General features: G+C 39.3%; 1 protein-coding gene across 1 annotated transcript in view; it reads left to right on the forward strand.

Annotated features, from left to right (window-relative positions):
- Positions 1-15,054, forward strand: part of PDE11A (phosphodiesterase 11A) — a 349,760-nt gene extending 334,706 nt beyond the window's left edge. Inside the window, exon 13 of the mRNA XM_060178283.1 lies at positions 14,941-15,054. Coding sequence (XP_060034266.1) covers positions 14,941-15,054 — 114 coding nt within the window. The remainder of the gene's footprint in view (positions 1-14,940) is intronic.
- Positions 15,055-15,645: the final 591 nt, after the last annotated feature.

Here is a 15,645-nt window from a genome sequence, read left to right on the forward strand (position 1 = left end):
ATAGAGGGAGAGAGAGAGAAAAAGAGAGAGAGAAGGAAGTAGAAGAGAGTGTTGCGGGGGTCAAGCAGTAGCACAGCGGGTTAAAAGCACGAGGACTGGTATAAGGATTCCAGTTCAAGCCCCTGGCTCCCCACCTGCAGGGGGTCACTTCACAGGCGGTGAAGCAGGTCTGCAGGTGTCTGTCTTTCTCTCCCCTTCTCGGTCTCTGTTCTATCCAACAACGACATCAATAACAACAATAATAACCACAACAACAATAAAACAAGGGCTACAAAAAGAGGAAAAAATAGTCTCCAGGAGCAGTGAATTCGTGGTGCAGGCACTGAGCCCCAGCAATAACCCTGAAGGCAAAAAAAAAAAAAAAAAAAAGACAGAGAGAGAGACTTGCAGCACTGATCTACCACTCATGAAGCTTCCCCACTGCAGGTGAGGACCAGGAGCTTAAATCTACAAACTCACACATGCTAATGCGCGACTCTCCCTGGAAAGCCACCACCCAGTCCCTGCTCATTAAGTTTTTCTGAACATGACTAAGAGTTACAGTAAGTTTAAAAAGTCAACTTTTTTCCATTTCTTTCACAAACAGCCTCTTCTGCAGTTTGACCATAAGCAAAGATTATTAAGACAAAGAAGTATTTATATCTGATCAAGAGATAATTAATCAATTATTGATTATTGATCAATGACTAAAATGAATTTATTAATAATTATTAACACACATACAGAGAGAAAGAGATCAGAGCATCATTACAGAAGGCTGGGGTTTGAACTCAGGACCTCTTTATTGCATGTCTTGCAATTTTTCTGCTGCACACCTCCTGGAGCACTGAAAATGAATATTTAACTCACTCATCAGTTTCCAATTTCTTTTTTTTTTAATATTCTTTTAAAAATATTTATTTATTTATTCCCTTTTGTTGCCCTTGTTTTCTTGTTGTAGTTATTGATGTTGTTGTTGTTGGATAGGACAGAGAGAATGGAGAGAGGAGGGGGAAGACAGAGAGGGGGGAGAGAAAGACGGACACCTGCAAACCTGCTTCACCACCTGTGAAGCGACTCCCCTGCAGATGGGGATCTGGGGCTCAAACTCTGGTCCTCGCGCTTTGAGCCACCTGCGCTTAACCCACTGTGCTACTGCCCAACTCCCAGTTTCCAATTTTTTATCATGACCTCAGCCCATGGCAAAATGCTTATCTATTTATTTTTTGAGTGGCATGAATGTTTCAGGCACTCCTGAAGACTGTTGAGGTCTTTCATTACTTTATTCTTAGTAATTCTTTTTCTTTTTAAAAACATTTTTATTATTTTTATTTATTAGATAGAGACAGCCAGAAGTCAAGAGGGGGAGAGAGCGCTCTGGTAGAGAGGGAGAGAGACAGAAAGACACCTGCCGCCCTGTTTCACCACTCACAAAGCTTTCCCCCTGCAGGTGGGGATGGGGAGCAGGAACCCAGGTTCTTGCACACTGTAACATGTGCGTTCAACCAGGTGCGCCACCACCCAGCCCCAGTAATTCTTTTTCCACCAAGTGATTTCATATTCCATGTGTCTATGTTGAGCTAGAACCAAAATTCTCTTAAAATCTGGAAGAAAGAAAAAAAATACATGAATAAAAAAAAAAAAAAGGTACAAAAGCAAGATAGCGCGGTTCATGTGTGCTGCAGGTTCCTCTAGATGGCGCTCCAAGGCCAAGTTTCTCATCAAAGTTTCCTAGGAAAGGCGAATGCAAACCTCACGGCCCTCCCCTGAAGTGCTTCTTGTCCTCTAGAACAGGAGATAGGATGCGGAGGCACACATTTCCATGCTCTTTTCTTAGGAGAGAAACCAAACAAGTCAGAGTGTCCAAAAAAGAGACCCTCCTACCAAGACAGGCCTGCGTATGCCTACCTGTTTCTCATGGACCTGTCAGCATAAATAATACAGCACCCTCCCTGTGCCCCTGCATCTGTGACTGTTTTTTCTAAGCCCATATTGTCTCTGGAAGGATGCCCAGGCATGTGTCACTGCTAAGCAAACTATCTCGCCATGGGCAACAGGACCAGATAAGAAATCTATACACACTGGTTTCTTGAGCCTTAAACCTTTACATTATGGCAAACACAGAAAAGGAACTTCATGACTGAGGATCTTGTTTGGCAGAAGTGTTCAGTCTCATGTCTAAGTAATGAAGAGTTTGTTTCTTTAGACATTAAAATAAGTGAACAAACTGCTTTGTAAGAAATGGGCAATTTGATAGAAAATAGTGGCAATTTAGTTCACTGGAAACTCTGTTATTAATACTCCATACCTCTGACCTGAAATTTCAAATATTCTTAAATGGAAGCTTCAACATTGTTTTTGGCTTCCTAAGAGTTGCTTGGGTATTTAAAGTTCACCAGCTACTTAAAATTCATCAGATGAGTACAGTATGTAGTGTCAGTTACCATTTGCCATTAAAACAAGGGTGGAAATATGAAGATCAAGAATAATTACATAAGTTCTCTTTGTTTATAAAGCCTGTAGAATAAATATTCCACCAAAAACATGCACAAGGAAAGATGGCAAGCACGTTTCTTATTCTATGCATGATTTAAACCAGATAAAGGACATGACTGTGCTTCTGTTTGTATTCTATACAATGGAAGGCATGCAGTAGCACCAAGGTTACAGAGACGTTTTTCGGTTTTATAAATGATGTATGAGCTCTGACAGATTTGCCAGGGGAGGGGGTTGGAAGGTTTCCTTAAGAGTCAGTGTTCTTTACTATCCCATAAATGGAGTCATTAGCATTTTGGGCCATGCCCTGCATCCTGTAGGGCTCAATAAAGATTCACTGAACGAGTGGATTTAGTTTAGAGTAATATTATTCAGGGAACCATGTTGCTCAGTGTATAGTTTTTGAAAAAAAAAAAAAAAACATCAACTATAAAATGATGAACAACTATCAGTGCTAGAAATCTTGTCCTTTCTTCCTATCACACTAAGGTTCAGCTAGGGTTCATATAGAATATTATGATCTTGCAGAACTCACTGGATATGAAAAGAGGAGAGCACATGATCACATTAAAATTTATGATGCTGCTGGCGGCATGGCGCTGGCAGGGAATAGCAGTTAAACACTAATAATAACCAAGTATCACAGCAAACACGTTGACACCCCCTGACATTTACTGGGAGCTTCTTAAATCTTAAATGTGGAGGTAGCGTGTTTTAAGTCCATATTTGTGTTGTCAACAAGGTTATTTTCAGAGATAAGCAAAGTCATCTTATGGATAATTCAAACTAGAAAGCAGAAGGGACATTTAGGGAGAAAAATCTATCCTATTCGCCAGCTTGAGAATAATTTGCTGTCTGCTGCCTGCCATTTTCAGGAAATTCCTTGATTTTTTGAGACAGTGGTATCTCTAAGATCTTACCAGCACAATGGGAACCTCCCCTTCCTCTAAGAATGACAAACATATTGAATTTTTAAATAGCATATTTTTGGTTAATATCTAGTGCCCTAATCTCAACAGAAAACTAATTTTATTTGCAGATTGCAACACTGGAAGGTACAAACAGCCCATGCTTTGTTCTGTAACTGACTATATAAAGTAAAAATTAAAAAAATAATAATCATATTTGTAGTCATTAAGCATAATTTTGCATTGTATTTCCTTATCAATAAAAGTAGTAACTTGTTAGCCTTATTTTTAAATAAATTTCAGCATTGCCATAATAATATAACAAAATATCTTTGCTAATTCTTTAATTTTTAGATCTATTTTGACTTCTTCAGAGACAGAAATGTTTATTTAGGGAAGAAACAGAATTGAATATTTTTTGCAGAATATCAGCACAAGGCTTTATAGATTAACCATGGAGCTAATCAATGTGAATACTATACTTAAATTACATTTAAGACTCCTGCCTTTTATCATTTAAGGTTTTTGTATTCTCAGGCTACATCTCAGAGGCTTCTAACTGGCATTCCCCTCATCCACATTTTTTAAAAATTTCTTTATTGGGGAATTAATGTTTTACATTTGACAGTAAATACAATAGTTTGTACATGCACATCCCCATTTCTTTTATAAAAGGAAAAAGGCAAAGCCACATAATTAAGAACCTGAAGGGCTAATAACCAAACATACAATTGGGCAGAAGGATAATCCAATCCATTTCCTCACACAGGAGAGTAGCCTCCATAACTCACTTTAAGCGCTGCCATTCATGAGTTATGGGTCATTCCCTTTCTAGTGAAAATAAATTCTCCTGCACCATCAGCCAACACTGGGTATTTTCCTTAGAACATGTAAATTTTGAAAGTATATGAACATAATCATCCTGGCATTTCAGGGAAAGAGAAAGTTCTCGCTCGTGGACACAGACCTGTAAGGAAATGTATGTGGGCTCTGGGATAGAGTTGCATGGTTGCAATATAGGATTTTTTATTAAAGTGAATTTATTCTCGAGATTTTTATGGTGTTAGTAAACTGCTTAATCTGTCGCTCTGTGTTTTATGACGCCAGCCCAGTCCTCCAGGTCAGGGAGACCCAGCAGCAGAGTCGCAGCCATTTATCACAGCCGCCATTTTCCACAGTTTATGAGTTAGCAGAGTCACTTTGGGGGAAGGACTGGAACGTGGCACCAAAGGGTATCAGGTTGAGAGCTTTAAAAAGTTTTAATTTTTCGGGAGTTTAGTGTTTAATTTTACTCAGTGGTAAGTAGTAAAAATTTGTGGTAAGCTTTGAAGGGGGTCTCACGTATTTGAAATTCATCGACTTGGCTTTTTATGGCACTTGGAGAAGTTTGTTTCCACACAATTAAAGTTCACCAAGTAGTCTGCTTCATTTTCTGTACTTATAAGCTACATGTTATATAATATTCAGCTTGTCAGTAATTTATCATAAAAAATGAAACATGTTTCAAGATGATCAAGACACTCTTTGTCCTTAAAGCATTGTAAAGCACATATATTTCCAGTGTTGGAAGGCTGTATGCTTTTCCTTTTTTTCTACAAAAAGTGCTACAGACTTGAAGCTGTTTATTGAATTATCTAAATTGAAGTAGAAATGATATTTTTAAACGTCTTTTTTTTTTTTTTTTTTGCCTCCAGGGTTATTGCTGGGGCTCGGTGCCTGCACCAGGAATCCACTGTTGCTGGAGGCCATTTTTCCCCCTTTTGTTGCCCTTGTTGTTGTAACCTTGTTGTGGTTATTATTGTTATTGTTGATGTCATTGTTGGATAGGACAGAAAGAAATGGAGAGAGGAGGGAAAGACAGAGGGGGAGAGAAAGACACCTGCAGACCTGCTTCACCACCTGTGAAGCGACTCCCCTCCAGGTGGAGAGCCAGGGTCTCTGAATGTTGCCTTATACCATTTGTATACCTCTTTGCACATTTAAAAAAATTATATTTATAAAATGGAAATATTGACAAGACTATAGGATAGGAGGGGCACAATTCCACACAATTCCCACCACCAGAACTCCTTATCCCATCCCCTCCCCTAATAGCTTCCCTATTCTTTATTCTTCTTGGAGTGTGGGCCCAGAATCGTTATGGGATGCAGAAGGTGAAAGGTCTGACTTCTGTAAATGCTTCCCCAATGAACACGGGAATTGGCAGACTGATCCACACTCCCAGCCTGTCTCTCGCTTTTATGGTGGGGATCTGGGGAGGTGGGGCTTCAGGACACAGTTATAAGAAGGCAGAGTCACATTGACAGATTTTTATTTTACCACATCAGGACGTCACGAGACTATAACAATACTGATGGAGTCCAGAAGTATACTTTGAAGTGCTGTAGCAAACAGAACAGTGCATGTCTGTGCAAAAGATAGATGAAGCAAGACTGGTAAAGCATGGATTGTTGTTGAAGTTAGATAATTAATGCATGAAATTTTTGTCATAGCATTTTTTCTATGCCTTTTAGATTTCCAAAACAAATGTTTTTTTTAATCATGATATCAAATAGATTAAAATTAAGTCTTGGAAGCAGTTCAAATAACTAAATGAATTTGACTAACACAATATTTTTGTTCACTCATCAAATATTTATTCAGCATATATAATTACACGAGAGAGGCCATTAAGTTTTACTGTCTTACCTTTTAATACTTACATGGTCAAGCATTTGAAATATTACTTGAAGTTAAGAGTCAAAGTAGATCCCAAACATGATTTGGATTTTTACTATTTGACAATAAATGCCTTCAGAAACTTCTGGTCATAAAAGAAATTATTTTAAGTGTAGGCTGTAAGGTCTTCCCAACTGTGAACTTGATAAGTAAAGGATTATTGTAGACTTAGATCAATATTTAATTAAGGCCAAGTCAATATTTGGTTACATTCATCATGGAAAAAAAGAAGCAAACTTGATCAAAATTATTCTACCTCAGTGAACAATTAGGCCGACTACAACTGATCTGTGTTGCTTTCCATGTGTTGCTGACTAAGAGGTGTAAGCATGGTCCTGGGGAAGTACTCTGGCAGCTGGGAAGGTCCTGGTGTCTGAACCTCAAAGTGGTACTGTTTTTCAGCTCATCATATTCAAATATTGGCAGACAAACTTCACTGTAAACTCCAAGAGATATGACCATTAAATTTAAAGATGTGATTTATCCAGTAGAATTGTTTTCATAGTGAAGATTTAATTATAAATAGCTGTTATGTCCTTTGTTCTTTCATCACAAATGAAATACCTTAAGTTGACAAGTAAAGGGGTCTTTTTAAAAATTTTAAGCACAAAGAAAAAAAAAATGTGGCAGGAGTAGATAGCATAATGGTTGTGCAAAGAAACTCTCATACCTAAGGCTCCAAGGTCCCAGGTTCAATCCCCCAAACCACCATAAGCCAGAGCTGATTAGTGCGCTGGTAAGAAAATAAATAAATAAATAAATAAATAAATAAATAAAACATCTGTGACCGCACTACTGGTAACATTTTGATGTACATCCTAGCAGCCCATTTTTAATGAATCATCTATTGAGATGTTATAAAGTTGGGATGTGACTCATGCACTACTGCATTTTTCCCCTTTCTCACTAAACTTCATAACTTCATTTATATCATCAGTTACATCTTGATAAGTCAGAGCCATGTTTGGGCTTCAACTACTAATATACATTTGGGCCATCAAGTACTAACATACATTTATTCATAAGCACTCTTGATAAGTAATAGAAATCTGCTTCCACCATAAATCTTTATAAAGTCCTCTGCTTCGAAATTTTTGTTTAGAAACATATTTAACAGTTTGATATCTATCAACCAGCCCCTAGGATTTATGTTAAGAGATGGTCATTTCATCTTGAAAGACATAAAAGAGAGTTCCAAAAAAGAAGCATGCTAAACTTGGTGTAAATGCAAATGAAGCCCAAACATAGGACTAACAAGTCTGAGCATTCTGATCTGCCCGTGACTGGGATAGATGCTGGATTTACACTGAATTGGGGGGGTGGGGGGGTGGCGGAAGGCATCCTTCTCAAGGAAACTTTGACCTTGTTAAGAGATCTAAGTTTCATGAATAGACACTGTATGTAAAGGATGGCCTAGCTGAGTTGGACCAGTCATTAACAATGTAATTTGGAAAACTATTTTTAGAAGACACAATACCTTATATATGGCATTTGCAGTGAGACCTTCAAACAACACTTTTTGACTAAAGTGAATGTGTAAAATACCAGACCCAGAACAGTGACCCTGGAACACTCTCCACACCAGGCACTGTAAAATGCCAGATGTTAAGTGTTTCTTCTGTAAATGCTGCCATAGCCCCATGCTCACACTACTTCCACATTGAAGTCATTTGTCTGTGTTGAGACATGCGGATGTGGTGTGCAAACCCTTCTAGAGAGATTGAATGCATTTGGTGTTTTATCCAAAAGAGAGAAAAAGAGGAAGGAAGATAAAATACTACAAGATACTATTATGGTCCCCCTCAACCTTAGCCTTAAGCACTCCAATGCAGTAGTCATCTACACCCATGGAGGAAGATTCACAGGGGGAAAAAAAAAAAAAAAGCAATTCTGCAATTATTGGGGAATGCCCAGTTTATCACTGGGTTTGCCACTACCAGGTTTGAGAATCAACAAAATGAACTCAGGTGATCCTTCCTCATTCAGTGCCTCCAACAGACAGGTTCAGGAAGAAATGTAAAGGCAGAATTCTGAGTGGCTCTTCCTCATTTTCTGGTGTCAAAGCTGTGTACATACCAAGGGACATGCAGTGCATAATTTACCTTCTGCTGTAAGCGGAAAGCAGCTGATCATTACCACAGCTACTTGCTTCTGCAAAGCACAGCCAGCATGGTGAAGGCTTCTCATTAGAAAGGGACCGCCTCAGATTCTGTGAGATCTGACCTGGTTTATCTGTCCAGCAAGGCTCAGGATAGGATCATACTTAATCTTCTCCAATGTTGCTGCTGCCTGGAATGGAGTAAGTGCTCAGAGAATGGATAAACAGATAGATGGACACTATTCAAGATTCCACCATTTTATTCTAAACTAGGATAGTCTGGCAGAACATGGGCCTCGTTCATAAACAAGAAGGGCTTCAAAGGCACATAGGAGATATTTTCTTACTAGGAAATGTTACTTATGGAAGTTTTGGACACAAGAAAAATTATGTTAAGGTACTTGTGATCACGCTACTAGTAACTTGTTGATGTACATGCTGACAGTCTTTTTCTTTAATTTTAAATACTTACAAGGTAGAAAGGTCTTGACCTGTCTGGCCTAAAGCTATAGTTGATTTAGATGCTTGCAGAGCTATATTTTCAGGTACACTTTTAGAGCTCCATGAACAATAATCCCCTTACCAGAGTTTGATCATTTTTCAAATGTAAGATAAGTATTAGCAAAAGGTAATATTTGTGCTTTGGGCTATAGTCAAGGCAGTTAGGGAACTTGAGATACTAAATCTGTCAACCCCCCACGTCATATTACTATTGATAGGACTAAATAGTGACGGCACTAGAGTTTCACATCTTCCCTGTAACTGAAAGTCTGTGTCTCCCCTCTCCCCCCCCCCAGGTATAAAACACTTCGGTGTTCCCAATTTAAATATGGGTTGTGTTGTGTCTGGTTGTTTAAGTATGTGTGTTCAGTTCTCTAAATTCCACATATGCGTGAGACCATCCTGTGGCTTTCCTTTACCTCCTTGCTTATTTCACTAGGCACAATGTTCTCAAGTTCCATCCATTTTATCCCAAAGGATGTAAAATCATCTTTTTTATTGCTGAGTAGTACTCCATTGAGTAGATATCCCATAACTTTTTAAATTTATTTATTTGTCCTTTTTGTTGCTCTTGTTTTTTTATTATTGTTATAGTTGTTGTTGTTGTTATTGATGTCATTGTTGTTTTATAGGACAGAGAGAAATGGAGAGAGGAGGAGAAGACAGAGAGGGGGAGAGAAAGATAGACACCTGCAGACCTGCTTACCGCCTGTGAAGTGACTCCTCTGCAGGTGGGGAGCTGGGGGCTCAAACCGGGATCCTTCCGCTGGTCCTTGCGCTTAACCTGCTGTGCTACTGTCCCATAACTTTTTTAGCCAGTCATCTGTGGAGGTACATTTTGGTTGCTTCCAAATTTTTACTATTGTGGATAATGTGGCTATGAACATGGGGGTGTGTATATCCCTTCAAATTAGTGATATTATCTCATTTTGATAAATGCCTAGGGACAATCTTTTTTTTTTTTAATGCATCATCTATTGAGACTTCATAAAGTTGCAGTGTTACACATATGCCTGTTATGATCCAAAGTGCCTGGTAGGGCTGGGATGTGACATAATGGTTATGCAAAATGACTTCCAGGCCTGAGGTTCTAAGGCTCCAGGTTTAATCCCCAGCACCAGCATAAGCCAGTGTCAGTGTCAGCGTTTCCTTCTTATAAATAAATTTTTAAAAAGAAAAAATAAATAGCCTAATCTATAAAATGAGGAGGATAAGAACAGTGCCTCTCTCTCTCTGAGGGATCTTGTAAGAGCTAAATGAACTTAAATAAATGTACTTAGAACAGTTGATGACATGTACTAAATGCTATAGAAGTATTAACTTTAGATAATGTTACCCCATATGACTTTCCCTAGAGTCACTGACATCGTACAGAACAAATACTTAACAACATGACTGAAATGAATGGAACCTCTGTACTATCTAGCATTGATAGGATGACTGGCTGTTTGAGTTTGAGTTCTTTTGTTTTGTTTTATTTTTGTTTTTTGGTTGAAGGAGGTTGATGTTTTTCCCCACCTTACTGGGTGAGGTTAATGATTTACAGTCCAGTTGTTTTCATATAGATAAGATCTTCTGTTCATGCCCTGTAAAAGGTGTCTGCAAAACACTCTCTTCCACAACCTAAACTCTTTTCCACCATCATACACCAGAACCCAAAAATGGAGGGGTTTTTGTTTTGTTTTGTTTTTTACACCTTTTTGAATACTATAGAATCATAAGGCGATGGTCATAGTCCTTTGCCCACTAGTGTTGTACTGAATCATCTTTAAAACAGGAGCTTATCCTAAATATTTAAATTCCTATGTTGGCTAAGTGATAGGGTATCACTCAATGGCCTGGGAGACACTGCACATCCATCTTCCTGTGTTGGTCCTTTGAAGTTCAAATGATAATAGCATATAGTAGTTAGAGACTAGGGCTATCACAACAAACATGTTAGCCTAGTAAAGGGCTGTCACTGCAGGAAGAGGAGTGCTAGACTTTTCTGGAATGGGGGGGATATGGTAGCCATGTCTATATGCCTTGATTATCTCTTTTCCTAGATAATTTGAGTTCACTGTTTTACATTTCTGATGTGGACCATGAGAGAATGCAGGTGAGAAACAGACTGATGCAAAGATCAATATAATGCACAGTCATATAATTTTATTTGAAATTAAAAGAATAAACATCACAGTTATTTCTTTTCCCTTTTCTTTTCTTTTTTTTTTCTTTCCTTTTCTCTTTTTAACCAGAGTACTGAGCTCTGGCTTGTGGTGATGCAGAGGACTGAACCTGGCTAGGACTTCAGAGCCTCAGACATGAGATAAACACTATGCTATCAAATGCCTCCCTAAATTTCTAACTATTAAAAATGGGTAGCAGATTAAAAAAAATGCTTATACTGGAAAAGAAAAAAAAAAGAAAATACTTGTAAATTAAAAATATTCTTACTCCTTGGAAAAAAGAAAAAATGAATAATAGGCAATCAAAAGGAGACAAGAAAATAAGGAAATTGATAAATTCTATCAATTAAACATTTCATTCAAGGAGAACAACAAAATTTAAAAAAATAAATATGTATTGATGTAATATATAATATACATATATTATACATATACACACATATCTTATTTTAAAGATTTATTTCACAGGAGATAGGTAGATTAAGGGCCAGAGCAACATTCTAACATGTGGTGCTGGGATTATACTAGGGACCCCATGCTTGTGAGTCAAGAGCTCTGCCTCTGTCCCACTTCCCAGGATAGAAAAAATATATATATTTTTAATGGTGACAAGGATATTGTAGAGAAAAAGATGAATATCTTGATGAAACAGACTTACCAAACAAAATGATGCAGGGGAGGTTGGGAGAGGGCTGGAGTTCCAAACCAAAGCATGTCTTTATGACACTGTCAAATCTCAGGTACAGACAATCCAGAAATATTCAAAATATTAAGAGTAGTAATGATAAAACGTCTTAAAAGCAACTTTGGAAATTAGAAAACAATGCAGCAGTTCTTCAAAAAGTGTGAGTAAGGGTAAGGGAGATGACATAGTGGTTATGCAAAAAGACTTTGGTGCCTAAGGCTCCCAAGTCCCAGATTCCATCCCCCAGACCATCATGGGCCAGAGCTGAGCAGTGCTCTGGTCTCTCTCTCTCTCTCGGTATCTTTCTCTCAGTTTATCTCTCTTCCTCATTAAAATAAAATATGCTTTTAAAAATTTGTGGGTAGAAGTATTTCCTCCTTGAGTTGTTAGGTAAACTAGCAATAAAGTAAGAGAGTAAACATTCACAGTCAAGCAAAGTCTACAAAGCATTAACTTTCAGTGTTAAAAATAATTATCGGGAGGGAGTCGGGCTGTAGCGCAGCGGGTTAAGCGCAGGTGGCGCAAAGCACAAGGACCGGCATAAGGATCCCGGTTCGAACCCTGGCTCCCCACCTGCAGGGGAGTCGCTTCACAGGCGGTGAAGCAGGTCTGCAGGTGTCTATCTTTCTCTCCTCCTCTCTGTCTTCCCCTCCTCTCTCCATTTCCCTCTGTCCTATCCAACAACGACAACAACAATAATAACTACAACAATAAAAAAAAAACAACAAGGGCAACAAAAGGGAATAAATAAATAAAATAAATAAAATTTAAATAAATAAATAAATAAATAAATAATTATCGGGAGTCGGGCTGTAGCGCAGCGGGTTAAGCGCAGGTGGCACAAAGCACAAGGACCGGCATAAGGATCCCGGTTCGAACCCCGGCTCCCCACCTGCAGGGGAGTTTCTTCACAGGTGGTGAAGCAGGTCTGCAGGTGTCTATCTTTCTCTCCTCCTCTCTGTCTTCCCCTCCTCTCTCCATTTCTCTCTGTCCTATCCAACAACGACAACAACAATAATAACTACAACAATAAAACAAGGGCAACAAAAGGGAATAAAAAATAAAATAAATATTTTTAAAAAAATTAAAAAGGAAAAAAATTTTAAATAATAATAATAATTATCACTAGCGGATGTGCTACCACAAAATGAGGGAATAAGTGGGGAAGACGAGAGGCGTAGGAGGCAGGAGACAGAAGTTGGAGCCCAGGAGCGTAAAGCCAGCAGCAAGCCAAGTCTAAGCAGACATCAGGACTAGGCTACAGGAGGAAGTCCCAGGACAGCAGAGGAGCTAGTCAAAGGTGTGACTGGACAGATGGAGGATATAAGAAGGCATAGTGCAAAGAAATTCCAACTCCAGCAAGTGAAAACATTTAGCTAAGAAAAGAAACCATCATTGGATACCAGTTAGCTCTGCGGTAGACGTCACAGAGAAAGTCTGAAAAGCACTGATGTGTGGACTACAGTGTGAGTGTAAGGGTGGGGAAGAGGGAATGGGTAAGATCATTTCTCATGTGCCACAAAACAGCAGTGTTTAAACTCAGAGTCAACTTCTACCACTTACTCTAGGTGTGAGGCTCTGGTCACATTAGTTTATCTGTACCTCAGTTTCCTCATCTATCTCAGGGTATAATTACCTCAGCAGGTGTGGTGACAGTTAGATAAACTAAACAATTATAAAGCTCTTAGGTTAGGGTGGCTCACAAAGACCGTACTGTGTATGTACTTGATGAATAACTGAGTATTAATACTGTATCTATACTCTATGGAAATACGGTGGACATCACATAATACCTTGACTCAGAAAAGGATAAAACTCAGTCATCTGTGGGAACCAGCAAGGAGGAATTTGTAGTATGTGTTTCTAAATGTACCAGTAGACCCAAGTTCATTTTTTAAAAAAACAAAATAGTCAACATTCTCAATCTACTGGTTATTTCTGTAGTAAAAACATAACTAATTTTTAAAAAGCCTTTTTTTTTTGCCTCCAGAGTTATTGCTGGGGCCCAGTGCCTGCACTGCGAATCCACTGCTCCTGGAAGCTATTTTTTCCCCTTTTTGTTGCCCTTGTTTTTTTTTTCTTATCACTGTTGTGGTTATTATTATTGTTGTCATTGATGATGTTGTTGTTGGATAGGACAGAGAGAACTGGAGAGAGGAGGGGAAGACAGAGAGGGGGAGAGAAAGACAAACACCTGCAGACCTGCTTCACCACTTGTGAAGTGACCCCCCTGCAGGTGGGGATCCGGGGGTCTCAAACCGGGATCCTTATGCTGGTCCTTGCACTTCGCACCATGTGCGCTTAACCGGCTGCGCTACCACCGGATCCCCTCCCCCCCAGAAAAAGAAAAAAAGCTTTTATTGCTCTTAAGAGAAGTGTCTTACAAGTAGTGGCTAGTGGTCCCACACTGGGATGGAAGGACATATGAAAACAAAGCAATTTGTACCCTACCTTCCTCCTGCTCCTCTCTGATGAAGATTTTAACAGGTAATGAAGTGGGATGTTTGCAAAGTAAAAGGAATGCAATATAAAGGCCTTGGACCAAAATATGTACAGACTTGCTTTTGCAGAGGTTTGTGTCCCTTCTGAACTCCAGGAAGGACCACCAAGGAACCAAGGATCCATGGCTGTTCTTGGTTACATAGTTACCAGGTTCGAGCCCCCGGTTCCCAACTGCAGGGGGAAAGCTTCTCTAGTGGTGAAGCAGGGCTGTGGGTGTATCTTTGTCTCTCTTCCTCTCTATCTTCTCCACCCCTCTCCATTTCTGATTGTCTCTATCCAATAAATAAATAAAGATAATAAAATTGTTTAAATTTAATCTAACCACCAGAATACTTTAAATTAAGGTGTTTGTTTACAGGATAAAGTCTAAAGTATTAGGAAGTCACAACTGGGGTTCTTCTAAGTTGCTTCTTTCAGTACATCTTTAAGATGTTTTAAACGTTTCATTTTGTTCTTGCTGGCTTTCATTTGAGTGGCATCTGGTGGTTACAGCATTCATTTCTAAATACCCAGTTCCCTTCTCTCCCCTACCAGTGAGCATAATGTTCATCACTGAAACGTAGACTCACAAAACACATTTTGCTTTGGGTCTTTGCCAACCTGTCACCGTATTTGGTTGGTGCAACCCTTCATTAAAGAGTGAACAAAATAATCTGAACTTTGTCCTGGCATACCAGCATGGGCACTATAACAGGACTTAATTCATCACTATGGGGACCTTAGCCTGTGCATCTGACCACCAGCTTTCTGTCTTCAAAGGGAGTGGCAGTCCATCATGCCCTTAAATGACGTGATGAAAATATTGCTGGTGGCTGCTCAGCCGACAAACCTTGTCCAGCCTTCCTCCCCAAGTAGTGACCACTGCCATTTCTCCATTCTTCCCAGACTGCTGGGTTTCAGGAGATTCTCACTGAGGTGGAAATTTTAGCCGTGACTGTAGGATGCCTGTGTCATGACCTCGACCACAGGGGAACCAACAATGCCTTCCAAGCTAAGTAAGTGTTCTAACTGTTGTTATTTTAATGCATTTGCTTTTCTGTTCAGTGCCAAAGGTGACAAGTGCTAAAGAGTGTAGAGCATTAATTTCTGGCATCGGAGGCCAAGGCCAAGCAGACATGGGCATGCGTGTTATGAGACCCATCCATCTTTATAATTCCCTATTCTTCTTTTAATTGCAAATTTGCCCTTCATGTCATGCTTGTTGATTTGGTCTGTCTCTGGTGACCTCAGCCAGATAACACAGCTCAGATCTTAATGAGCCTATGGTATTTTTTTTTCCCCTTCCTGAATATTTGCCTTTGTGGCATTAATAGCTCCTGGGTCTTGTGTCTCTAAAATTCTGGTTTTGAGACTACTATAATAAAAATTAAGATATTTTATACAGTGAAATATCTTTCCCTCCCCCAGTTTGTACCCTACCTTCCTCCTGCTCCTTCAGGATTCTTCAGGATTCTTGTGATGGTGGTGGTTATTGAAGAAACTATAGTGAAGTGGGAGCTGGGTGGTGGCGCACCTGGTTGAGCACACATGTTACAATGCACAGGGACCCAGGTACAAGCCCCCGGCCCCCACCTGCAGGAGGAAAGCTTT

Source organism: Erinaceus europaeus, chromosome 18, assembly GCF_950295315.1.
Source record: "Erinaceus europaeus chromosome 18, mEriEur2.1, whole genome shotgun sequence".
Classification (NCBI taxonomy): domain Eukaryota; kingdom Metazoa; phylum Chordata; class Mammalia; order Eulipotyphla; family Erinaceidae; genus Erinaceus; species Erinaceus europaeus.